The 25,545-nt window shown below is 42.9% G+C and overlaps 3 protein-coding genes across 6 annotated transcripts; 2 read left to right on the top strand and 1 right to left on the bottom strand.

Annotated features, from left to right (window-relative positions):
- The first annotated feature begins 651 nt into the window (after positions 1-651).
- snf8 (SNF8 subunit of ESCRT-II) lies at positions 652-3,995 on the top strand. Its single transcript, XM_035145512.2, has 8 exons — positions 652-885; positions 970-1,020; positions 1,625-1,763; positions 1,894-1,998; positions 2,144-2,216; positions 2,384-2,525; positions 2,656-2,730; positions 3,228-3,995. Exons 1-8 carry the CDS (start codon positions 832-834, stop codon positions 3,363-3,365), a joined length of 777 nt encoding a protein of 258 aa, XP_035001403.1. The 5' UTR covers positions 652-831; the 3' UTR covers positions 3,366-3,995.
- calcoco2 (calcium binding and coiled-coil domain 2) lies at positions 3,729-10,043 on the bottom strand. 4 transcript variants are annotated; one of them, XM_047338280.1, is made up of 14 exons: positions 9,919-10,043; positions 9,354-9,549; positions 8,552-8,654; positions 7,917-8,077; positions 7,406-7,531; positions 7,164-7,289; positions 6,970-7,077; positions 6,775-6,884; positions 6,615-6,684; positions 6,004-6,357; positions 5,635-5,751; positions 5,371-5,530; positions 5,033-5,073; positions 3,729-4,783 (listed from the first exon to the last, which is right to left on the bottom strand). In XM_047338280.1, the coding sequence occupies exons 2-14, from the start codon at positions 9,516-9,518 to the stop codon at positions 4,622-4,624; spliced, it is 1,803 nt and encodes a 600-aa protein (XP_047194236.1). In that variant the 5' UTR covers positions 9,519-9,549; positions 9,919-10,043; the 3' UTR covers positions 3,729-4,621. The 4 variants fall into 4 exon arrangements, with proteins under 4 accessions (XP_047194236.1, XP_047194238.1, XP_047194237.1 ...); XM_047338282.1 differs by having other exon boundaries at positions 5,033-5,055; XM_047338281.1 differs by lacking the exon at positions 9,919-10,043 and adding an exon at positions 9,804-9,822.
- A 1,117-nt stretch (positions 10,044-11,160) lies between these two features.
- On the top strand, positions 11,161-23,763 carry ttll6 (tubulin tyrosine ligase-like family, member 6). The gene is given in 17 exon segments (XM_047338436.1): positions 11,161-11,293; positions 12,880-13,040; positions 16,674-16,817; positions 17,050-17,090; positions 17,181-17,299; positions 17,788-17,918; positions 18,004-18,160; positions 18,243-18,386; positions 18,500-18,585; positions 18,691-18,916; positions 19,368-19,546; positions 19,636-19,824; positions 20,580-20,727; positions 21,048-21,284; positions 21,380-21,481; positions 22,262-22,439; positions 22,941-23,763. Coding segments are annotated over 15 exon segments (2,286 nt in total). The 5' UTR covers positions 11,161-11,293; positions 12,880-13,040; position 16,674; the 3' UTR covers positions 23,147-23,763.
- The last annotated feature ends 1,782 nt before the right edge of the window (positions 23,764-25,545 follow it).

Genomic DNA, 25,545 nt, shown 5'->3' with positions numbered 1-25,545 from the left:
TTGAAATGGGAAATCTTGTCGTCAAACATCCTGATGATGGAGCAGTTAAACCGACACGTTCCAGCTCCACCTTCACATTTTATTAACAAACCATTACCTTTTCACACACTGACAATTTTTCATTTGTTAAATGTGTTAAATGGTGCATGGATCTTTGCTGTAGGTTGTTAACTCAGCACTAAGTCTTTAGAAAATTGAAATAAATAGATTTTCCACATTTATCTCAGTGCAGATATTCAGTTTTCATGTTCTGACATTTAGAGTATTGCCGCTGATAAAACTGCATTAAAGCCCATTTTGTGAATGAAATGCACAAGTGTGTTTATCTCTGGGGTTTTTCATTGCCTGTAATAAAGATATCTCAATTTTAAAGTAAGAAAATATTCTTCAAAATAGATTTCATGTTGTTGACTTATTAAATTTAAGCTGCAGTACATGTCCACAGGTCCACACGTGCTGTACACAGGAGTTAAATCTACTAAATTTTGAGTGCTTTGTTTTTTAAAGTAACATTTTAAAATAAAGAATTTCTAAATATGGATTTTTTTAAATATTTAATTCATATTAAAATATATAAATAAAATAAAACAAATATATATGCAATTTTCGCCCTGACGCCAGGGGGCGGTATAAGACACATTTAGACTTCACTGATCAGGAGGAAGTAGTTTACTTCCTGCCATTTGAAAAGGGAATGCTAGTATCTGTTAGCCACAGTTAGCTTAGCTAAAACGTAAACTAACGTAACAATACGTTATTGTCATTGTCCCGCGACAAACACTCCGGTAGTTTAGATTTAACTGTTATAGTTCAAATCGAGCTGGTGTGGAAATGCGTCGCAGAGGAGTCGGAGCCGGAGCTGTGGCTAAGAAGAAGCTAGCGGAGGTGAAGCTAGTGAACATGGGTGTTTTCACATCAACGTTAAAAACAACAACATGTGTGAAAGTTTAATCGTCTGTTTCTGTTCAGGCCAAATACAAAGAAAGAGGAAACGTTCTGGCAGAAGATCAGATCGTTCAGGTGAGAACACGGAATCAAGAGTCCATATAATTCACTGTATTATCCATGAATTCAGTTCCCTTGTAAATATGAATATGTTTCTGTTTCATGCTAATTTAAGAGTGAACTCATATCTACGTTTTACCTGTTTATTCACTGCTGGTAACAAATAGTACAGATGTTTATTTGCCCCAAATAAAAACATGGTTTCGTGTTTATTTCGACTTTTGCATCTGTTGTTGTTTTCAGTCTTGATTAATCTGCTGAATATTGAATCAGCTGTTTAGTCTATGACAGTTCATAACAGTCCATGAACACAACATATTAAATGTTCTATAATGTAAAGTCGAGAAAAACAGCAAAGTCTTAAACTTGACTCTATAAAGCTTGTCAGCGTAAATATTCATAAATCGAAAATAACAATGTTCTTAAGTGATGTGAAAAAATAAACATGCATCTTTACACTTGAATCTATAGATATTTTTTATACTGCTCCGGCTCTAAGTCACAAATCTAAAGCTGCCACGTATTTCCAGTGAGCGTAAATGTTTCTGTTGATGTGTAACTGTGTTCTGCATTGTTCATGAAATGATTATTATAATTTATCTGTGTTTCTTTCCACCAGATGTCCAAACAGCTGGAGACGTTCAAATCCAACCTGGAGGAGTTCGCCAGCAAACACAAGCAGGAAATTCGAAAGAGCTCCCAGTTCAGGGTTCAGTTTCAGGAAATGTGTGCGACCATCGGAGTTGACCCTCTGGCCTGTAAGAATCCTTCAGTGTATAATCAAATAAATGGATAACGAGCCGAGGAGAAGTGGGTTTAAATCACATGTTCTACTGTCACACCTTCTAAAGTCGATCTGAATAATTCCCGTTTCTTTTTACTCCGCAGCTGGGAAAGGTTTTTGGTCGGAGATGCTCGGCGTCGGTGACTTCTACTACGAGCTCGGTGTTCAGATTATTGAAGTGTGCCTGGCGCTGAAACACAGAAATGGAGGTTTGTAATCTGTCAAGGAAAACCGAGGGATTGTGATTGTATTTGACTGCATCACTGATAGTTTGACCATATTCAAAGCTTGTCAGTACAGTAAATATGAAGTTATGAAATCACTGCAGCAGCTTCATACTGTGTTTCCTTCCAGGGCTCATTACTTTGAATGAACTCCATCAGAGAGTACTGAAGGGAAGAGGTAAATACGCTCAGGATGTGAGCCAGTAAGTAAAGCTACTCAAGTTTTCTCCACCTAGAAGATTTCAAACTGTTTATTCTGTTAATGGCTGGTTTCCTTCTTCATCTACACACCATATTTAGGTCATTAAATATCCACGTGTTTGGTATGAGTTGTATTTTTTACTGCTATGATTGAATCTGTGCTTCTCAGAGACGACTTGATGAGAGCGATAAAGAAACTGAAGGTGATGGGGAATGGTTTTGGGATGATTCCTGTCGGTGGGTCCTACTTGGTGCAGTCAGTTCCAGCAGAGCTCAACATGGATCATACTGTGGTTCTGCAGCTCGCCGAGGTAACACGCAGCTCCTGGTCTCGCTCTCTTGACCCGAGTCCATCTTCATCCCTGTCCAGACAAATGTTTCGTTTAGGTTTTTCCTGTGTGGGAAATACTGACGTGTGTTTGTTTGTTTGTTCATTTGTAGAAAAAGGGATTCGTCACAGTGAGTGAGATCAAGGAAGGTCTCAAATGGGAGAAGGAGCGAGCTTGTCACGTTCTGGTAAGTGTCGATCCGTCAGTCTCTCACTTCCTCTGCCTTGATGCACGGTGACTTCTTAAAAAGACCTTGAACTTTGTTTCTTAAAAAGAAAATCTGGTTTCAGCTTCTCAAATGAGAGAATGAATTATGTGATAGTATAATAAATTTTCATCATCAACAATGTGGCGCGAATTAAGTGATGAAACAATTAGTTGATTAATCTGTTGATAGACAATTCTGAGGATCGATTAATTGTTTCATGTAATTTCCAAGCAAAAATCTAAATGAGGATTAGTGAAGATGTTTGTGTTTCTTTAAGCATTTTATGGAGTAAAACCTTTTCATGGTTGTTAGCAGAGAAAACACCTGTAACATACAGCTGTGGAATACTGAAAAATGAGATATCATGATAAATAATTCAAGGTTATTTTATCTTTTCCATAATTCCTTATGTTAAAGTCTTAAAGCCTTCATCTGTGTGATCCCTGATTTAAAAACCTCTGCTCCCGTGTTTCCAGGATCACCTGCTGAAAGAAGGTTTGGCCTGGGTGGACTCTCAGGCAGCCGGGGAGTCGCAGTACTGGTTTCCTGCTCTCTTCTCCGAGCTCACATCCCGGGACGTCACACCAGAGGAGGCCAATCAGATGACACCTTAAGAATAATAAAGAAAGAGCTGGGCTGGACCCCCGACTTCGAGCTGGTGACAGTTTCAGACACGTTGGAAAACACAAGGTGGTGTGAAGAGTCATGTGACGGACTTGGCTGGTTCCCTGGAGCTGGCAGCGAACTCCCTCCGAGAGGAGTCTCTGGACACGAGGAGGGAAAACTCTCCTCCTCAGGTTCCCCCCCTCCTCCTCAACAAGTGCACTGAGGTTATTCCTGAGTCACTGAAATCAGCTTGAGTTCTGTTCCACTGCATTTGAAATCCAGTGTAACGTCTCCTCTTGGTTTTTAACTGTGTTTAACTGTTGAATTTTGCACATAGAAACTTTTACTTTGACAGAAAACACAACATCAGCTTTATTGCACAAGTTTAACCAAATTTTTATTTTATCAACTGGACCATTTTACATGTGCTCATGGTCGTTGGCACAAACTCCCCGGTTCGATTGTAACGACAACATCAACAATTCATCCTGTCAAGCTTATTAAAAAACAAAATAAAGATTAAAACAAACATTTGAATCAATAGAACTAATCACAGAAAGGAATTCTGAGATACTAAGTGCAAAGCTTCACTGGAAATGAATAATTGTGATAAATATATTTCATCTTCTTTAAGATCACATGATTTTCTTGAGTATGTTTTTGCCCCTTCACCTTTTTTCATGTTTACCTCATTGTTTTCCAAAGCTCTTCAGGTTTTGTATTTTTAGTCTATACAGAAACTCTAATGGCTTCATATTAGCTTTAGTTTAAAAGAAAATAAACAGTTTTCTCTTCAGACCTTTTTTAAATCAAGTAATTAAAAGATCAAATTTGACCGAAATAAATGTGGATGTGATGGATTTGATGACCAACGGAGAACTGTGACAAATCAACTCCTTTAGGAAACTGTAAACTGTAAAACTCCTGGAATTCACACTTCAGATTTAAGAAGGAATCATTAGAATTAAAGCAGCAGATCTTCGAGTCCCAGAGGAACTGTGCAATTTGACTTTTAAATACTTTCTCTGAATTCACGAAACTTCTCCAGAACCTAAAAATAAATGGTTACATCTGCTCCTCAGGCTTTTCTCCCCTTCACTACTTATTTCATGTGTAAAACGTAAAGAGCATCGGTTTTACAGGTGACAATAATTGGCAGTAAATTACTAAAAGCTGAAAAGAGTATTTTAAACATGACCACCAAACCGACAGGATTTGTAAAATAATTTCCCATGCCGCCGCAGTTTTGCCCGCGGTGCAGATCTCACAGCTCGTGGCTGTAGACGTGATCCTCGAACACGGACTGCTCCATGTGGTCGCAGATCACCGTGCAGAAGGGACACACTCGGTGACTCGCCTCGTGCTGCTCCAGTTCACCTCGGGTGATGCCAGGGAAGCTCTCGTGGCAGTGACGACACATCAACAACTGCCGGGGACAGAAATAGAGACGTAACGAAATAGGGAGCAGATTAGGTTTTAAAGTCCACGTCGGAAATAAACGGTAAACAACAGCCGGGTCGCTCGGGGCACCGCGTGAGCGAGGGAGTGCTGTCCCACGTCTTCAACCGCAATTCAATCCAATGTTTGTTTTTCAGTTTCTGTGATTTTTAAACGAGCAAGAAGAACTGCACGTTTCCACTCAACATTGTGTCAGAGAAAAAGAGATTTGACTCACCTCCTCTGGTTCTGCAACGTCCTCTGTGAGGAGAGAAGAATCTGTTAACGCCAAATCATTAATACAGTTATTGTTTGTTCATGTTTTATTCTTGGTTTGCAACTAATTATTAGTTTCATTATTGATTCAACAATTTATTTCCCCGTCGATTGTGTTGCCTTTGTTATTTTTTGTTCCTTTGTGAAAACACAACAATCTCCTTAGCTAAAAAAACACCAGAAACCCTGAACGTGAGTGAACGGACCCCTGTATGTTTTTCTTACAGTTAGATTCTCTATCTTTTAGTTTCTGAAAACCGCCCGAACTGTAAGGTGTTCATTTCCGAGCCGGTCACTCACCTATGACCTCGTACGGGTGCTCAGTCGGATCAGGTGCAGGGATGGTGGAAGTGTTTCCAGCTGGAGAGGTGGAGTCCGGCTGCCCGTGTGACGAGTCGCTGGTGGGAGCGTTGAGGTCGGCATACGCTGAGCGCAGGCCCTCCATGTTGCTCCTGAGATTCTGACAGAATAAGAGAGTTGAGAAAACAAGCGTAAATAACAAAAAACCCACATGGTGACACTGAAGATTTTCTGTGTGAAGAAAGTGTTAATGTGTGAGTGTACGTTGTTTTCTCTGGTGAGGTCTTCGTTCTCGTGCTTCACGAGCCGCATCATGTGCTCGTTCTCCTCTATGCGGCCGTCTTTATCTGCCACCGCCTCCAGTGCCTCTCTGAGCTGCAGCTGAAAGGTAATTCAGGAAAACAAGTTACGATATCAACACGCGTAGAGGCCACGACTTATTGTACAGGTTCGTGGACTCCTGAAAGTTTTGTTTTTATCTACGTTTGAACTGATTTCCCTGACATTTTGTGGAGCTCATCCCAAAGGTGTGGGGGAGCAGTCCGGTTCCTCCTCAGCACCAAAAGTAAACAACTTCTTGTCCATATACATTCGGCCACTTGCTAAACCTCAGTCTAGATCTAGTCCGCTTACCTCAAATTTGTTACTCTTCCGTCGATCCTCATCACAAGCCATGACCACGTTATCCAGCTGCCTCTTGACGTTCGTCAGTTCTTCGTTCAGAGCCACAACTTGTCTCTTGGTGTTTCTGGTCTCATCCCTCTCGGTGGCCAGCTTCACCTGAGCCTCCTGCAGCTGGCTGACGAGCGCCTGAAGAGGACCTCCGGTAGAGGCCAGATCATCTGGGGACTCCTGCTGCGTCCCCTGCTGAGTCAGCCTCCGACAAAGCTCCTGGTTCTCTCTCTTCAACTCCTCCACGTTGAGTGTGACTCTCTGCAGCTCTGCGTCGAGCCGATCCTTCTGTGTATCGCTGCTCTGGAGATCCACCTGCCAGGAGGTGAAAACACACGTTTATCATCGTCTCCGCCCCGGACAGGTTTGTTTTATTTGTTTAATTGAGCTCTGTGACTTTCAAACTATAAGTATGAATCATCACGTTGTACAGAGGCTCTGCCCCTGGGGCCCCCTCACACACAGGGGCCCCCTGACCTCTTGGGGCCCCCCTCCATACTCCCTTTACTCTGAGTCGTGATGGATTAAATAAATTTCATCGTTCATCTTTTAAAGCTGCGGACTGGATTTACCTGTAGAAGCTGGATGCTGTCTTCTGTTTTGAACAGCTCCCGTTGTCCTTCTCTGAGTTTGCAATTCAGCCTAAAACACGTTAAAAAAACGTTGTGTGTTAACTTCTAAAAGTGTCATTTTTATTTTTGTGTTATTGGTTAAAGCGCAGACTCCACCCACTTGGCGATGTCCTGACTTTGAGCCTCGATCGTCCCCTTCAGAGCCTTGTGCTCGTCTTTCATCTGATTGATCTTCAGCACGGCTCGATCGTATTTCTCCTGAGTGTGTTTCTGAAAATGAAAGATAACAAAGAAGAAGACTTACAGGAGGAGACTGAGATCGGAGTCTGAAACGAGGGGATGAAATGATCTTTACCTCGTTTTCAGCTGCTGCTCTGTCAGAACTTCGGCTCAGTTCCTTCTGCTCGGTCGCTCTGTGCTGCTCCAGCTCCAGTTGCTGTGTTGTCTGGACCAGCAGCTCCTCCTGGTAGCGACATTGTTTTGCAGTTAAGTTTTCACTCTGACGATTATACACCGAGTTTAAATTTCACACGTGGTCTGAAAACAAACCTTCAAAGTGTCTATTTCCTGAAGTTTCTGCTGCAAGGTGCTTTTTAAGTTTCCCATTTCTTCCTTGATTTGACCCATTTCTTTGACCAGGTGACTCTTCTCGCTCTCTTTCTCTTCATTCTGCTCCTGCACGAATCAATGACACCGCATCAAAAAACCAAAGTTCAATCTTTACTTCACTGTTGCACAACAAGCAAACATGTTCACTCCCACACAAACACTTGGTTTGTAATAAAATATACTTTGAAGACGGCAGCGTCTTGTCGTTCCTTCTCTAAAGCGCTTTTCAGGGTTTCGTTTTCCTGCCGAATTTGATCCAACTCTTTCTGCAGCTCATCTCTCTCGCGGACGCTCTGATCCACTTGTTCCTGTGCTCAACAAAATACATGAAGTCAATATGAAGCTCTGTTTACTTTGAAGAGACACACATCGGTTTTCATCAGCAGTTTTTCTTCTGCCCCAACCCTGCCACTCGATGTCGAACTAGCACAGGCACTTCTACCTTCCCCGTACCGATACCTGGACTTTGCATATCGACTAGATACCATATCGGATAGATTCACATAGTCGCCGACCTTTTCGCAAGAATCAAAGTCATTTCAGATTACGGTATCTGCATCACAATATCTCTAACCAGCATCTTGAACACAAACAAATACTCACAGTCATGTATTGTCCCAACTCTTAAACGAGAGATAAAGAAAAACCGAGTCAGTCGCTTTTGCTCCAAATCTCTTTGTTTGCGTTTGATACCTGTGTTGTAACAACCAGGATGTCATCATCCAGTCTGGAGGTCAAGCTCTGCTCCTCTGGGCTTTTGAAGCAGAAGGGAGTGCTGGCCCCCCGCACCTGACCAGTGACGTCGATGTAGCAGAACTGGTAGAACTCCATCTCGTCCTTGGGCAGGTAGTAATCTGACGGGATGAGAGCAGAGAGGATTGAGATGGGAAACTGAACCTGGACAAGAGTGTCCCTCAGCAGAGCTCAGCCCTAAATACAATCCCCTCATGAAACCATGTGTAAATCCACTAGATCTGGATTTATTTTGATCTGCACACACAGATATCAGTCCTACAAATATACCTGAGGTTTTCCATCAAGATCCATAAATGTCCTATCTCACAGTATTCGAGAAAATCTGAAATAAATTCCTTTCTCCGGATCAACACACACAATAAGTTCTTCTCATCCTTCCAACTAGTTTCGATAAAATCTGTCCAGGATGTTCTGAGTAATCCTGCTGTAGTGGAGGTAACGAAACCCAGATCAGCTGATGTGAAAACTAAAACCCTGACGGCAGTTGACAGATCAGATTTAGATTTAAATCTGTTTACACACAACACGATCAGGGTGAACGGTACAAACACAAACATCCAGCTCTTCCTCACCCTTGAAAAGCGTCTGCCTGGTCACCGACTCTTGTCCGACCACATCCAGACACGGCTCCACCCACACGAAGGTGTGATAATCCTTAGCTGAGTTCCATCCCACCTGCAGAGGAAACGTCAGGAGAAACACTGGAGCTCAACACACATGTGGTAGAGGATAAGTCAAGTGAGATACTATTTATATTTAGATGTAATAAAATGCCAGAATTAACCCTGGTTGGATAAGATACAACCTTTAAAACAACTATAGCTGCATTTTTTAGACAAATTTCTAGATTTGTTTGTTTGTATAAAGACAGAAAATTGTGAAAAACTCTGTCACAAGTTCCCAAAATATTGTCTTTTTTTCTTTTTTCTTTTACTACATAAAAAACCCAGAAAACAGTCACATTAAAATACTGAAACTATTTCTAACTCTCATAGAAAACAGTCCCACAAAGTATTCTCCAATTATTCTGTGAATAATATCAGTGAAAATGTTGAAAAACATTCTTTCTCACGAGGTTATAGAACGTGAAAGAAACTTCCTGGATCAGCCTCCGGATCCTTCCACCAACTTTCAGTCTGATTCTCCATCTTTTTCATGTGACTCAGCAGTTTTATCATCGCACACTTTCCCACATTGAACCTCATCCTTCAGCGTTTTACAATCTTTTATATTTGCATCAGTAACTCTATTCGCAACAGAGCTATTAAATATGATTTATTGTTATTATTGTACATTTATTTGGCAATTTCCTGATAAAATCCCCGGTACACTTTCAATCCAGGAGCGACAGAGAGTGACTCCAACATGACTCACCTTGAAGATGCCCACCCAGTCCCTGGGGTGAGGCTGGAAGGAGGCAGTGTAGTGGCAGGTGAGGGAGGTGGAGGGGGGGTATGACTGGGGGATGTTGTTGAACACCACCTGGGAGAAGCTGCGGGCCAGGGGTTGAGCTGCTGCGGCCCCTGAAGGTCCCTCCATGCTGGACAGACTCAGAAAGACACCTGAGGACCTGAGGACATCAGCTGGGTCAAAAACCGCTTCACTAGCCTCCTTGTTGCGCAGTAGAATTTAACTTTAACAAATATAAACACACAATTCACCTCAAACAAATACTTCCCCACAACTAAACCAGCGGAGTCTCTGTATTAAAGCAGCTGTAGTCACATGAGAATGAGCTTCAATCTGTTTTATTGACTTTTAAAAGGTCAGTTTGTGGAAAGAAAACAGAAACAGAAAGTAAATCAGAAAAACAAAAGACCGCACCCGGGACCTTCCCGTGGTTTATTCGGATCCACGACAATACCACGTGTTGTTCTGAGTGTGTGTTGAATAAACCCTCCGCGATGATGTGATGTGAAGATCCAGATATTAAACTTACTTTATTAGTTGTCACTTGTCGGAGCTGAAGCTTCAGGAGGGAGCGCTGGCCTGCAACTGCGCTGCCTTCAGGTGCTGCTCGGATATTTAAACCTCCAGAGTACGACACGACTCCACAAGGCTCCACAGAAAACTATTATATAATTTTGTTTTTCCAAATGTGCTTGATTTTTTTTGTTTGATTTACTTTCTACATTATTGTATTGACAATGCGATGATTTATTTCTTGTTTTAACATGTTTTATTATCCCACTTTTGCCCCCAGTGTTTTATTTATTTATTTATGTTGGTATTATTATTATTGTTGTAATGTTGTTACGCATGTTTTAGTTTTTACATTTCCAAATAATATCTCAACTGTACAATAAAATCAACAACAACAAAATAAAACTATTCATTTTGTACTCTACCTGGAAGATTAAGTTATTAATTTTAAATCAAAAACCAAAAGAGGAAAATGTCCAAATGGTCTCCTTGTTTCCGTTTCTCTGTAAAGGCATCAGGATATGCTGCATTGTGGGAAATGTAGTCCAGTATGAAAGCATGCCACCCTCCTGAACCCTAACGACCACAAGAGGGAACCAAACTCCTGTATAGCACAGAAAGTGAAACCTCTGTAACTCGGCTGGGCCCCAGTTTCATTATCCCCACGTGGAGGAGGATTGGTCAGTTGGTGGAATATTAATTGGCAGCAATTCTGATCATTTATGAACTGATTAGGTTGTTTATTATTATTTAATCAACATGTTTGTATTCCTGAACAAGCAGTTTGAATAGTTTAGCTCAGGCTGCACTGACAGATATGTTTCAATATTCAATCAATCAATCAATCAATCAATCAATCAATCAATCATCCATATTGATGATTAAAGAAATCACTGGTTGCAGGTAGTTCTGCTGTGAATTAACACATTAACCTAGGTTTTTTATTATTGTGTTGATTATTAGACACAAAGAAACAAGTAAAGAAGTTTTTTAAAAACGCATAAAAAGTAAAGAAGTTAGATCTTGACACATAGTTTTTGATATAGTTCTCTGGTGGAGACATTTTTAACTAATGTGTGATTAGTAAAATCATGAAGATGTTGTATTTTCCACTTATATTATTAGTTTTTATTCCCTCGACAGATTCTATCACTCACCTGTGAACCAGTTCTCATCGCTGAGCAAACAACCAATCAGAGACGAGCAGGCTCCCTCCCGCTGCGTCTGATTGGCTGAAGGACGCTCGGGCCTGTGAGGAAGTGACTTCTTGTTGACACGAGTTTCTCCGCAGCTCCTCAAACCGGGAGACGTCACGCACGCCTGCTCCGCCAGGGCCTCTGACCGGGAGCACTGGGAGCACTGGGAGCACCGGGACACGTGCTCTGCTGACGGTAACTTCCGGTATTTCCGTTTTTATCCGTTTAAAAGTTGTCGGCTCTTGAAGCTCGCGCTCTTCGCCGGGAGGGAGGAAGTTAGCATCCCGTTACCATGGCAACAGCACACACCGCCTATAGTTTCTATAGGCCCGAGTTAGCTTTAGCGTCAAGTCTTTTAAAGTTACGCACTAAATTAAACGTTCAGACTGTGTGACGTCAGAAGAAGAAACACATTTACTTTTATGAATTAACGAATTCGGTGCAAATGTACGTTTTTATTTATTTGTTTTTAATGTTGTTTTTCTCTTTGGTTGTTAGCTAAACAAGCTAAAGTCTTTACACAAGGACTGTAGCCAACTTCTGCAGAGGCGTTTCAGGGGATTCAGGGGGCCTCTGGCGAAAGGGACCTGGGGGGGGGGGCTAATTAGCAGCAGATGAATCGATAATGGACATAATGTATATTAATTGCAGCCCTAATATAATATATAATATACAGTAAATTCTTCTGAAATGGATTCACACTGCATGATTAGCTTCTCTGCGTCTGTTTGACTGAAGTAACATTTCTTATGATTTGCATGATTTGCGTTGTGCTTTATTTTGTGACTCTTGAGAGTCCGAGAGCTTTTAGAGTTTTATTATGGTCACATACTTAACTTTCACGAGGTTTTACTGGTTTTTACTCTGTGGCCAGTCGTGGTACAAGATGTCATTGTACTGTGTTCATATGGTATTAATCTACTTTTTGTACAGTCGACAGTAATATCATAAACCTGCAGCTTCACAGTTTCATATCTCAGAGAGAAGGACATTTCCATATCCCCAAAACCATTTCCATATCCCCTTCACAACACTGCCTTGCTTATTTAATAACCTGAGCTTTTCTTTATTTTAATCAAACAACTTCCCTACCCCTTATTTAATATCAGGCCATAAAATGACACCGCTGTCACATTAAATTATAATTTCCCCTCACTGTTATCGTGAGAGAGCTCCTGTAGCCGGTGTGTCACTCGCTCTCTGCCACACGCAGATTAAATACCTGCAGAAGCACAACACCGGCTTGAGGTGACGTGCTGGAAGCGTGTGATCGTTAAAGCACGAGGAGTAAAGGTTGATAAGAGTGTAGGATGTCAGCTAATGCTTAATTAATGCTGATTGGTTCATTAATCTCTGTTCATCTTCACCAACTGTTTGACCTAGTTTGCCTTTCTGCCCTACTTCTAATGTCTTCATTGGGAGCTTCAGCTGAAGGTGCTTCACGTCATCTTGGCCCAGAGGACCGATGTCCAGCCTGCAACACCTTTCAGCACAGATTTCAATTTAACAACACGAGTGGTTGAAAAGCACTTCTCTTATTTCAGGGAACAAATATCAGGGATTATCCCTCTCCGCCCGCTCCCCGCTGAGGTCTCCTGCTCATTCTCTCTCCATCATGTCGAGAGGGATCGGGTGTGTGTCCCCGCCGCTTCTAATTGGTCACCAGATCCACCGGCGGGCTCGTTGCTTGAGTGTGTAAGTCAATCTGAACTGAACCATCCTCGTGGTCATACTGATCTACTGTGTGTGTCTGTGTGTGTGTGTGTGTGTGTGTGGGGCAGATGGTGCAGGTGCTTGAGACGTGGCTGTGTGGTTTGTCTAACGAGGAGAGTGACAGCATCTTAACGGGCTCTTAAAACCAAGATTCCTGTAGCGAGAGCCAGACGGACGAGGGGCAGCCACCATCACCTCCGTCCTCACAGATGTAGGCCCAACGATGCAGGTGAGGAACAGTCATTTCTCAAATAAGGCCACTGAGACTTGACAGGAAACACTTTAGCTGCTGGAACTAACGCTGTCTAATTAATACAACACTCCTGCAATAAATCCTGCCTTCGTAAAAGGTCACAGTGGGGGGTTGTTGTTTTACACAAGTGTTAATTCAATTTTCTGATGCTTTTGGAGGCTGGACTCTGTGCTGAACCTGTTTAATTACACTCAGACATGTTTACGATATATTTTGTGCTTCCATTTATATCAATAAAGGCAAAGTAAATATTAGATTTAACTCAGCAGCCTCTTCAAAGGCCACAAAGTTCAGTCTGCCGCTCAGACAGATTCAACAAAGACAGAAGCTTAGTGGTCAAGTGATCAGTTCATTCAAATAATATTATCTGACGGTGATTTTGATGATATTGTCGATGTTTTATGTAGAATTTAAAGGTTTATCCAAAGCAACTTTAAAGAATTCAACCTCTACAGTGACATTGAATCATGTCATTGTTTGCGGAGGACAGATAATACAAACCTGTTGTTGATGCACGGTGATGGAGGAGTTGGAGAAATCCTTCCCGGGGCTGTAACCGTATCCGGGCTGAGATCAGTGGGGCGTCTCAGCCCAACGTAAAGCTCACGGTCCAGGGGCAGGATTATCCAGATCATTGGATCAGAATACCGTTACCTAGCACCGTAGCCTCCCACAGAGTTGCTGGGATGTCCCTCCTTAATGCCCCCCCACCTCCTTCACCAGTAGTCTGTCACGATCATTACCAGGACTCAACTTGACCTCACCTTCACCTCACAAGACACCAGATAGGAGGCAGCGGCGAACAGCTGAGACGAGTGGTCGCCGCTGTGTTCAAGTCCGAGTGCAGACGGACGTTTGCAAATCAGGGACATTTCTGGAATTAAACTCGCCTCGCTGCTCCTGTGCAGCATTTTCATCCAGGCAGAAAAATCTCAACAGCAGTTAAACATGTTGTGTAATTTATCACCGACGCTCATGAATCCAAATAACGGTGGGGATCCCAGACGTTTCCTCCGGTGCCTTCATGAGCTTCATATTTCTGCTTCAGAGAGAAATATCTCAACAACTTTTGGATGTTTGATGCAGTGATTCACATCATGAGTCCCTTGAACCACAGACTGTGAGTAAATGGACGATGCGTCTCTACTTCCTCCCACTATCCTGAAATGAAGCCAAAACAACGCTGCCATCTTGCGAAGAGGACGTCATTAGAGTAGAGATCGAGGGGTGGAGCCACCGTAGCGAGGGTGTGGCCAATACACATGCTTGACCAATCGTGAGTCAGTCTCAGCTGTCAATAATGATGTTGGATATTTAAAACCAAACTCATCAGACACATGGACACTTGAACAAACAGTGTGATGAGAAATACCTCAGATGACAGAAACCATTTTTGAGAAAAATGTATTCACAGTGTACATCTCAGCTTGGCCAATGTCCCATCTGCTAACATGGAGGAGGTTTATGACTCATACCACTGCCTTTAACCTTTAAAATCTTTAGTTTGTCAAGCATTTCAGTTTATGAGAAAATACCCTAAAGATATTTGATATTCTCGTCTTTGTGTGAAGAAGCCGTCAGCGTGACTGCAGAATTCCTTTTGATGCACAAAGTAAAAAGATATAAAGACTGCGGCTGGTGAGAAAAAGTTAAAAAAGTAATGAAGTAGATCTTAAAAAAACATTGTGATGTTAATTGACAGTAGTTTTCCAAAGCTACAGTCTCATTCAGATATTTGTTTACCTCACTGACTCCACTTTTTTATTTTATGAATGGAATAGAACGTAAGTAAAACGCATCAAACTGTAGATGTGTGGATTAAATCCCTGCGATATTGTTGCGGTATCATTTGCATCCGTCCTGCGACAATAACTCTTGGCTGCCGGTGAGTGAGCAGTGCGCTGACAGCCGGAGCACTCACCTGATGAGAGAAATGGAAACGGAAACATGATTCCACACTTACAGCATGTACTTCGTTCTGTGTGATGGAGTTTCATTGTGAGGCTGAGCAGCGCAGCCCATTAAAAGAGAGCTGTGAGTGTCGGAAAACGGAACGGCATCATTTGCTCTTTGTCGACGGTGTCATCGAAACCTTTCTGCATTTGCTTACAGTCAAATGAGCTCGTACTGTATGCAGGGGCGTTCCAAGGGACTTTGGAGGCCCAAGGGAAAGGGGCCCCTACGGGTGATGTTCTGTGTCTTTGACAATGAAGTCGACTGCCAGGTCTCTCAAGTCAGATTCAGGACATTCGTCCTCTGGCTTAGAGAGAAACTCTGGTCCATGAATCCACCTTTTGTTTGTCCGGAAGTCGTCCACTCTCGTTCCCCTGGATGCTCCATCAGCTGGATTCTCCTTAGAACCAGTATATCTCCATTGTTCCACATCAGCTGCTTCTCTGATGTCTGAAAGGTAGGTGAAGGGAGTAACGGCCGTCTTTCAGCACTAAACTTAATGTCCTCTCTTGACATTTCAGCCTGTTCCTCTGATGACCTCTCGCTGAATTCACGGTTATATTGTTAAACCAACATTTCCCCAATGTTTGCAATGGATATTCGATTGGTACTTACAGCTGAACCGGCAGTTTGTTTCCTGCTGTTGTTTCCACCTCGACGTGGACCATTAAGAACCCATCCCACGTCACCTTATAGGGTCCGCCTCTCTGGATATCAACCAGCTCCCACGGTTCCATCACCTTTGATGCGTTTGTTCCAATGAGCGAGTCAATGTCAGAGTCAATTTCATGGAGTTCAATACCCCTCGGATATGGCCATTGATCAACATCTCCTTGCATGGGAACATTCAGCTTTGTCACAGGCCGGCACTTTAGGGTGAAAACATCAGGCAACTCTATGAAGTCATCCTTATCCAATCCAGACACAGGAATGGAAGACAGCGACAGTAGGATTGAGATTGCTGGTGGTTGGAGCATTAGCCTTTTCAAAATAAGAGCATCCGTAATATTATCCTTTGATCCCATGAGCCCTTGCATCTTTTTTTTAGATATCAAAGCAGGATCAAACAATCACGATCCCTCCGTGGCGTCTGGAGGCCCACGACCGAACACAGCAGCAGCAACTCAGACCTTCAGCGCAAATACGACAAACGCTGCCGACACAATTAACGCCACCAAAGCACAAAGCTGCGCACTGACACATGACCGTCAAATCCAATCGTTGGGCCGTCTTCCAGTCGCTGTGCGTTGTGTTTCCGTTTAGTACGGTGCGCTCCTGTTTGGCTCGGCTGTGCTTTATATTGCGTAAATAAATATAAATGTTCTTGTTCCAAGGTTCTTTGTTCCAAAGGAAGGTTTTTTTCCTTTCATGTTCCAAGGGAATTTTACTTTAATGTAATGTTTAATGTAAACTTACCCAAAAGCCACCGAGGCACCAGTCCTAGTTGCGTTGTACTCCGGCAATTAAAGAAACCCATTGTCTAGTGTCTAAAAATATATAAATGCAAAAAATAACAACAATAATCCCAATATATCAAACTAATGAAACACCTCTTACAGCCGGTTCAGGGTTAGCGCCCGGCCCCAGGAGATTCCCTGCCTTCCCTTCCCTGTTGCACCCCCCCCCTAACCGGGCCTCTGTCTGTGACTCATGCAGGATGGGTCTACCTGTGGTCAGCCCGGACAAATACGGCGATGTGCTTAAATGTGAGCTGCGAGGAGAGGAGGGCGAGAGCCAGAGTGAAGCCTGCACCCCCATCAGGCCGCCTGTCATCAAGAAGAGGAGGAAAGGCAAGAAGAGGTACTTTACTGCTGGTTCTCCTCCATTTGTGCTTCTACAGTTATTTCCCATTAACAGCTGGGCACCCTGACAGCTACCATTTTATAACTTGTCCTCGAGGCTCTTAAGATTTTGTTTCCTCATTTGTCCTCATCATTTGGGGGGGAAAGGGAAGATGAGTGTAATGAGGCGTCTGTAGGACCTCGCAGCAAAGCAGATGTCTGTCCTTCTTTTTGTCTCTCTTCTCTTCCAGATGACTGTGGATCAGCCTCACCAACTGCAAGTATGAAAGTGGTATGTATGGGACAACAAGGACTGAATTAAGATAAATGTCTGTTAAAGCGTTGGGAGCTTCTAAAGAAAACCTCTCGACGTCTGTCTCAGTGCGACGAGCTGCCTGCAGGTTCGGCCTCAAGGAGGTGGCGGAGGGCGAGGACTGGACGCTGTTTTGGACGGACTTCTCCGTGACTCTACTCCGCGTTAAGGACATGAAGTGTTACCAGGTACACGATTGAATTCACTCTCAGCCGCAGTCACATTACCGCCATCATCACAAAAGGCTAATTGAACTGGACCCAACGCTGTAAAATAATCGTCTGGTAATTCAATTTCTTTACCTGGAGATGGATCACGGGAGACTAGTCGCACTGCTCTTTCATTTTGTAACGTCTCCACATGTCTTTTTAATTATCCTCAATATGTTTACCCATGAAATAAAAGAAGAAGGATGTTTATGTAGAGATTCACGTTTGGAAAAGATCTTCAAGCAAACAGTTTGTAGTTTAATTGGGTTTTTCAGTGCGGTTACTATTCAGCAAGTTAATACCAATGTCCTCCAATCGTCTCTTCTGTTCTTCTAACTATGAATAAAGGAGATGGGTTTATTTTGTTATACCCACTTCCTCCTAATAAAAATATGCAGCACAGTCCTCATACGCTCATAGAATATTTCCCATGTAAACCCCATCGCCTGCTTTGTTTGTCTTCGCAGAAAATAAACCATTTCCCAGGGATGAATGAGATCTGCCGCAAAGATTTACTGGCAAGAAACATGAACCACATGCTCAAGCTCTTCCCCAAAGACTACGGCATCTTCCCCCGGACGTGGTGCCTTCCCGCAGAGTCAGTGTGCTCCGTCCTCGTGTCATTCTGCTCTTCCCCGGCGTCTCCCCTGTTCACTAACTCCTCCTCCGGTTGCACTTTGCAGTTACAGCGAGTTCCAAGCGTACACCAGGGCCAAAAAACACAGGACGTATATCTGTAAGCCAGACGCCGGTTGCCAGGGCAAAGGCATCTTCATCACCAAGTCGAGTAAAGACATTCCAGCTGGAGAACACATGATCTGCCAGGTGTACATCTCCAGGGTGAGGGTCCGTCCGGCAGCACGTGGAGCAGCACCTGCAACACAGACTGATATCCTGACGTGTTGTCTTTTGTGTTCCTCAGCCTTTCATTATTGACGGGTTCAAGTTCGACTTGCGTATTTACGTGCTGGTGACGTCGTGTGACCCGTTCAGCGTGTTCATGTTCAAGGAGGGACTGGCTCGCTTCTGCACCACACACTACAACGAGCCCAAGCACGGCAACGTGGTAGGAACCGTTAAAGAATATCCAATCATAATCGTAAAGTACTAACACATATATATATATTTGTGTGTGTGTGTGATGCTGTGTACTGTTCTGACCTTGTCTTTGTGACTAAGGATGACGTGTGCATGCATCTCACCAACTACTCAATCAACAAGAACAGTGAGAGGTTTGTCCGTGACGAGGACACTGGCAGCAAACGGTATAAATGTCCCGAAGTTGATGTTGATTGTGTAAAAAATCTCACATTTCTTTACTGTTGCTAAAGTAAGTTCTGTTTTATTTTTTGTATTGTTTTCTCTCGTAGAAAACTGTCCACGCTGAACAAGTACCTGGAGTCCATCAGCTGCAACACGGAGAAGATGTGGAGCGACATCGAGGACGTGATCATAAAGACGCTGATCTCCGCTCAGCCGACCCTCAAGCACAACTACCAGACCTGCTTCCCCAACCACACCAGCGGCAGCGTCTGCTTCGAGATCCTGGGCTTCGACGTGCTGCTGGACCACCGCCTGCGACCCTGGGTGCTGGAGGTGAGGGACCTGGGTTTAATACACTGGGCAGATCAGTCATCGCTGCTCACAAGCTCCTCACTGTCCTGCTCATCGGCATGAAAGTAACAGAAATGTATGAATGGGAAATTCATTCAAGTGGGTTTTTTAATCCCTGAACATTTCCCCCCTCGTTTCCCTTGTAAAACTCATTTCACACGGTATCACACATATATTCTGAATCGGTTTATTCCAGCTCTCCATCGAGGCTTGATGGTGTTTACGTTGAGTTGAATATTAAAACGCAGACCTCCGTGTTTTATGGCCACATCAAATATTGCAAATGTCTTGTGCATCATTTACTCACATTTTCCTCCAGATTCAGCTGTTTGGTTTCTTTAAAAACTCAAATTTAAAGTAAATATTTGTTTAAGGGGGAAAAGTGTGACTCAGGAAATTGATTATTGATTCAGACGTTTTTCTGTGTGTCCAGGTGAACCACTCACCGAGTTTCACCACCGACTCCCAGCTGGACCGCGAGGTGAAGGATGCCTTGTTGTACGACACCCTGGTTCTCATCAACTTGGGCGCCTGCGACCGCCGCAAGATCACCAAGGAGGAGAGACGCAGGGTGAAGGACCGGCTGGAGCAGAACCACACCCGAGAGGCCAGGTACGCTCCTGTCAGACGTCTTTCTACGTTCCTCCAGGGTGTTCGCGGGTGGCGTGACGTGTGTGTCTGTGTGTGTGTTGTACCACCAGGCTGGAGGAGCTGCGGCAGTGCCAGGCGGCCACGGTGGAGCAGATGGAGCAGTACGAGGCCGACAACCTGGGAGGCTTCAAGAGGATCTACCCCCGACACGGAGCGGAGAAATACGACAAGTACTTCAAACACAGCAACGTCCTCTTTCAGAAGACGGCCGCGTCCCAGGCCAGAGAGGACTGCTCCAGGTACCAGCAACACACATTCAACACACTCAACACAACTGGTCTCGTTACCACTCACTCTGTCTGCACCTTCTTTAAGAAGATCATTTCTTTTTGAAATACTGATATCTTTCCACTACTTTTAAGAAAATAAGGTTTTGAGGATGGTGGGATATTCTTACTTTGGGATTTACTGGCCTAAAGTATAAAGAATAGAATGTGGCTACTTGCTAATTAATTATTCAGCAATGCAACAATAACACGACCTATTTATGAATGTATACAACACCCACTATTTACTGAAACCTTTATTCATTCTAATGATGACGTGTTACCTTTGAGTAACACTTTTATTGGCAGAATATAAAACAGGCAAGAAAATACAAGTGTTTATTAATGTATTTGTCAACAATAATGTGACAATAACTCGTCTTACAAGCACCTACGAGTGACGGCTGCTGCATAAACACATGATAAAGGAAAATATAGTAACTGGCATTTTATTTCATATTTTATTACTATATTTTCAGAATATATAGAAGATATAGAGAAGTTGTAACTCTTGAAAATCTTGTCCATTATTAAACAGCTGTTATAACTACACCCAAAACCTTTTATTAACAGTTTTGAATAGTGTCTATAAAAGATGAAAGAGATGGAGTTGAGTAAATAAATAAAAGAAGAAAAAATTAATGATTAGATTTGATTCGAGGCAACTTATCTAAAACTCCTGTCACTTCATATCAGAGTTGCTTGATTTTGCATTTGTGTGTTTTTAGGCAACAACTGCAGGAGCTGCGTCTGAAGGAGGAGAAGGAGAAGGAGAGGGAGCAGAGGGGGGGTCGGAGGAGAGACCTGCAGGGGGAGACGGCGGGGGAGCGGGTCAGACGGCGACAGACACCAGCTCGAGTCCCCCCCACACGGCCGGTGAGGAGCCAGTGTCCACATGGAACCACCAGAGGGAGGCAAACCGCTCCTGCCCCCTGACGGATGGTTCATATTCTGTCTGACCCCATCCTCAGAGCTAATGTGTAGAAACCACGTTTTAAATTAGCCAGAATAATATTGCTGCTGATAACTTTTATTACAAATATGCTTTGTTGTCAACACCAGGAAAAACTAACACAGTCATCGATGTTATTCAGTGACAGTAATTGCTAATATATTGGGAACCTAATACTCGTGGTTCCATATAGAGTCAGGCCATAAAAACAAATTGAATCACAGGGCTCTTTGTTTGTATCCAGCCTCGTCTATCCCGGCTGGTGGAGGATCCTGAAGCTGCGCACGTCCGAGCGGAGAAGCAGAAGCAGGAGGAGGAGGAGGCGGCGGAGGTGGAGGAGCAGCAGCGGGTGGAGGCCCTTCTCCAGAGGAAGAAACTACTGCAGGACCTGGGGGTGGTGGAGCAGATCCGGCAGCTGCTGCAGGGCCCGGCAGGGAGAGACCCCCAGCAGAGGAAGCAGCCGAGACGCCAGGAGACCAAGGTTCGAGCTGAACACGGCTCAGGAAGACTTTACAACCTGATTTCTCACTGTCTCTTCATTCTCTTAACTGTTTCTGTTGGTTTTGTTCATTTCAGTTTGACCCTGTGATGCAGTTTCCCCAAAGGCAGCAGCAGCCGCCGCCGCCGCCGCCGCCCGGGCCTCAGACCACACGGCAGGTACACGACCAGGGACGCCAATCCAATCTAAACTAGAGGTGCTTAACTCCACCAAGGCTAATGCTCCATCTCAGCTTTTTAAATAAACTGGATCCGCCCAATGAGTTCTTTCTCAGGTCACGCCCCCCCCCCCCTCGCCACAGAGTTTCATGGAAATGAGTTTTGTAGTTTTTGAATAATCCAGCTGACAAACAGCAATAAAAACATAAACTCATTTTAGTGACGCTAATATTTCAGATCAGGTTTATTTAAAGAAAACACAGAAATATCACAGAAATCCAGTCGTACTTGAAAAACATCACGTTATGGTGACTTTAACTTATTTTTATAAAAAGAAGAAATAAAGATTTCTATTAGTTTTTGTTCATTTTAATTATTTTAATCATTTTCACACATGAAGCTGCAGCTGACGATTATTTCCATTTTGGATTAATCAGCTTTTCAAGCAATTTGCATAATGTGTTCAAACATTTGAACAAAATTCCCATTTACATTTGTATTTATATATTATTAATCTGACAAAATATATATATAATCTAATATAAAAAATTACTTGAACCATTAAACACTTGCGGAATAATTTTCTTTCGACTAATTAAACGTCGGTCGCCTGCTCATTTACACCGGATATTATTTGAGCTTTACATCTGAGATTATGAGCAATAGAATTTTTTTCAAACGTCAAATTGTTGGTTTTAAATTGTAAATGTAAATATGAATGTATCACAGTTAATTCAAAGCAGCTCCATGGATATGAATAATTGTGTCTGGATGTCTCTGATGGAATTAACCCTGACCCAGCAGCGTGTGCTCAGGCCCCCGGCGGAGCAGAGCGGCCCGAACCAGTCCGTCTGTCCGCTGCTCGAGAGCCACAACAGAGCTGGAGACGCTCCCAGCACCATCAGCACCATCAACACCATCAACACCACCACCATCAGCACCATCAGCACCATCAGCACCCAGCGGATACACTGGTCAGGTAACACATCTCCACACTCTGCTCGCTGGGAGGAGGCAGAAACCTCCTCAGGCGGGGGAACTACAAAACGTCTTTAGATCAGACTGTTCGTTGCATTATTTTTTCATTCGAAATATATAAACTTTGCAATTTTTTTATGCTCCACTATATTCTAAAAAAAATAAATGTAGCTCCAGTAAAAAGCATTTTTAATTATGAATAAAAGCTTCACTCATTTAAATTAAAAATGTGCAAGGAAACATGAGAAATATTAAAACACATCAAAGATGAACATAACACGACCTTGATAATTAGTCTGCGCTTTTAATTTCAGTTCATTATTGTTTCCTCCTGTTTTAATAATAGAAGAGTTGTGATACATTTGTGTAATCTTGAGAATCTCTGCAGAGTTTCCACGGAGCAGCTTTATTAAACACATTATTAAAACCACTGGACTTGTTTGGTCTTTCCAGAGGAGATTTCACGTTGTGTCTCTCGCTCTCTGTGTTTCCGCTCCGTCAGTCAGCAGATCTCTGGACGTGTGGCAGGAGAGCAGGAGGAGCTCCGTCTCCGACACCCGGCTCAGCGTCTCCACCGTACACCCCCCCGCTGCCCTGCAGAGCCTGCTCGTCATCTCCAGAGCCCCACTGGTCCGGAGGCCTGGCTTCTCTCAGGCCAGGGGCCCCCGGCACAGCAGAGGCCAGCGACGAGCGGGGGCCACGGACTGACGCCGCTTCGCGTTTTAAATCCACTTTGCAGGAGCGGGACGTGAAGAGAGCCGGAGGTAGAGAGGCCGTAAACTGTGATGATACAGAGACTCACTGTGCCGATGATGAATGGGTCACGTTCGCAGACTTTTATATGTGGACTCCTGCAGTTTGCTCCGCTCGCCACCTCACAGCATCACCTGCAGCACAGCAGAGAACAAGTTATGGCTTTTTTTATGTTTTATACCAGTGTGTGTGTGTGTGTGTGTGTGTGTGTTTGCTCAGAAATGTGAAATATATTGCCGTCTGTGCCAAAATAAAAGCACACAAGCCTCATTTAACACAGTTTAACACAGTGTGTGATTCAGATCTGCACGTTTCCTCTGAAAAGCACCAGAATCTACTTAACTCGCTGATTGTTGGGTTTTGATATGAGCTTCAATCACGTCAGTAAACTCTAACTGACTATTAGGACACATTAGACATTAAGGTTTGACTAATTAATTATAAGATTTCATTTAAGCTGAAGCATGTTATGAGGAAAGGCCTGTTGCTTCTCAGCTCCGTGGAATTTGAGGTCAAGTATCGAAAATAACTTTATTTGCACTGATGATCAATAAAATGTACTTTTTTTTTTATCTGGGAAAAACAATTGTAGTTCAATGCAATTGTTTTTAAAATGTATATTCATTATTTAGAATTTCATTTTCTTTTTTTAAATACTTATTTTAACTTTCTCCTGATTTCATTTATTGCAAAGTTGTAAATTAATGTTTTAAAAGTATGTTTGCTCCTGTTTCATCTCAGGACTTTTCTCTTTGAGTTACAGGTTTGAAAGTTTTACAGCTTCAGGTTTCTTTATGTTCACAGACTGAAAAAAATCAACTAAACAATACGTGATGTTCAAATAATGAAAAATTGTTGTTTTTAAAACTCTGCAAAACCAGATTCTTCTTCTTATTCTTACACGTGAATTTATAATATTGAAAAGAAGCAGAAAGGCCACAGAAACACTCAAATGTCTAATGAAGCTTCCACAGTTTATAAAAACTTCACATTGATCGAACGATTTGAATCAAGAGACTGAATTAAATATATTTACTGAGCAGTGAAGATTTTCGTTTTTAATTTTTTAATTTTTGTACGATTTCCATGATTGAAATATCACAACAGCTTCCTGTCTGAAGGTCAAAAGGCCCAGAGAGAGAAAATAAAGGTTTTAGGAAGAATTATCATCTCAAAGAAACATTTAATGGAAAAGATCCTCGTGTTGTTGGTTTTATTTCATTCCATCCCTTTTTATTTTTGTTTCAAATCCACAAATATACATTTTGAACATATGACAATTTGGGTTTTTATGTCTTGGAAAAAAAAAGAGATCAAAGTGCGGGGGAGTTGTATTTAAGGAATTTATGGTTTTATTGCGTCTATAAATGTCGGAAATCTCCCGCTGAAAAGGATCATTTCACACAAAGCAGAACGGAAATACACGTGTAGAAAAAAAACATCAAGGAGAAAGAAGTTTTACAGGATTCATTTCCTTAAATTGCTTTGAGATTAAAGGTTAATTTTGTCCTGATAATCTTAATAAAGTTTGATGTTTTTTAAAGTAAATTCTCCCTCAGGCCGAAATGATCAATAATCCAACGATCTGAAGGAATTCGTTGATTATCAGGGATCACAACTGAATTTAATTTAATAAATATTTGATCCTGGTTTCATATCATTTGAGCACAAAAAGAAAATGTGAGGTTCTGAGATTATTCCCGTGCGTATTGGAGGTGAAGATGAAACAGTGGAGGTTTGGGATTGAGGAGGATTATGGATGAAATCACCTGATATGATCAACACTTGAATTGTTTGACGTCTGGAGGATGTTATGTTCAGATTAGAGAAACAATAAGAAGACGCACAGACCTTGTTCATCCGCCTCCGAACCAGGAGGCTGCAGCAGAACCAGCAGAACCAGCAGAACCCCCCCAGTCCTCCCACATCCTCACACGCAGCAGGAACCGTTCAGGCCTTTGGAGGAAATAAAGATGGCGAAGGGGAAGAATGTCCCGAGAACAAAAACGGCTGCTGTTTATGAAAATTTACAACTTTGCCTTGGAAGTTTACGACTCGCGCGGCTCCCGGATTGGCTGCTGGCGGTCATGTGGCCCAGCAGCAATGGGAACTTATTTCCCATGAGGTCCCATCGCAGCTGCTGTTTCCCAGCGCTCATCCACTTAACGCTCGTAACGAAACCTTTTCTGGACTCGTGTGTGTTTGTGTTGATTGTGGCGGCTGCGTAAAAGGTGCGTAATGCTCCATGATGGAGGCTGTGCGCGGCGCCATGTTGATGTGGCACCCGCACTTTGTGTGTGTGCGTGTGCGTGTGCGTGGGAATGAGGCAGCGTCACGCTCCTGGACGGTGGCGG

This window comes from Hippoglossus stenolepis, chromosome 21, assembly GCF_022539355.2.
Source record: "Hippoglossus stenolepis isolate QCI-W04-F060 chromosome 21, HSTE1.2, whole genome shotgun sequence".
NCBI lineage: Eukaryota > Metazoa > Chordata > Actinopteri > Pleuronectiformes > Pleuronectidae > Hippoglossus > Hippoglossus stenolepis.
This window is presented reverse-complemented; position numbering and strand designations above follow the sequence as displayed.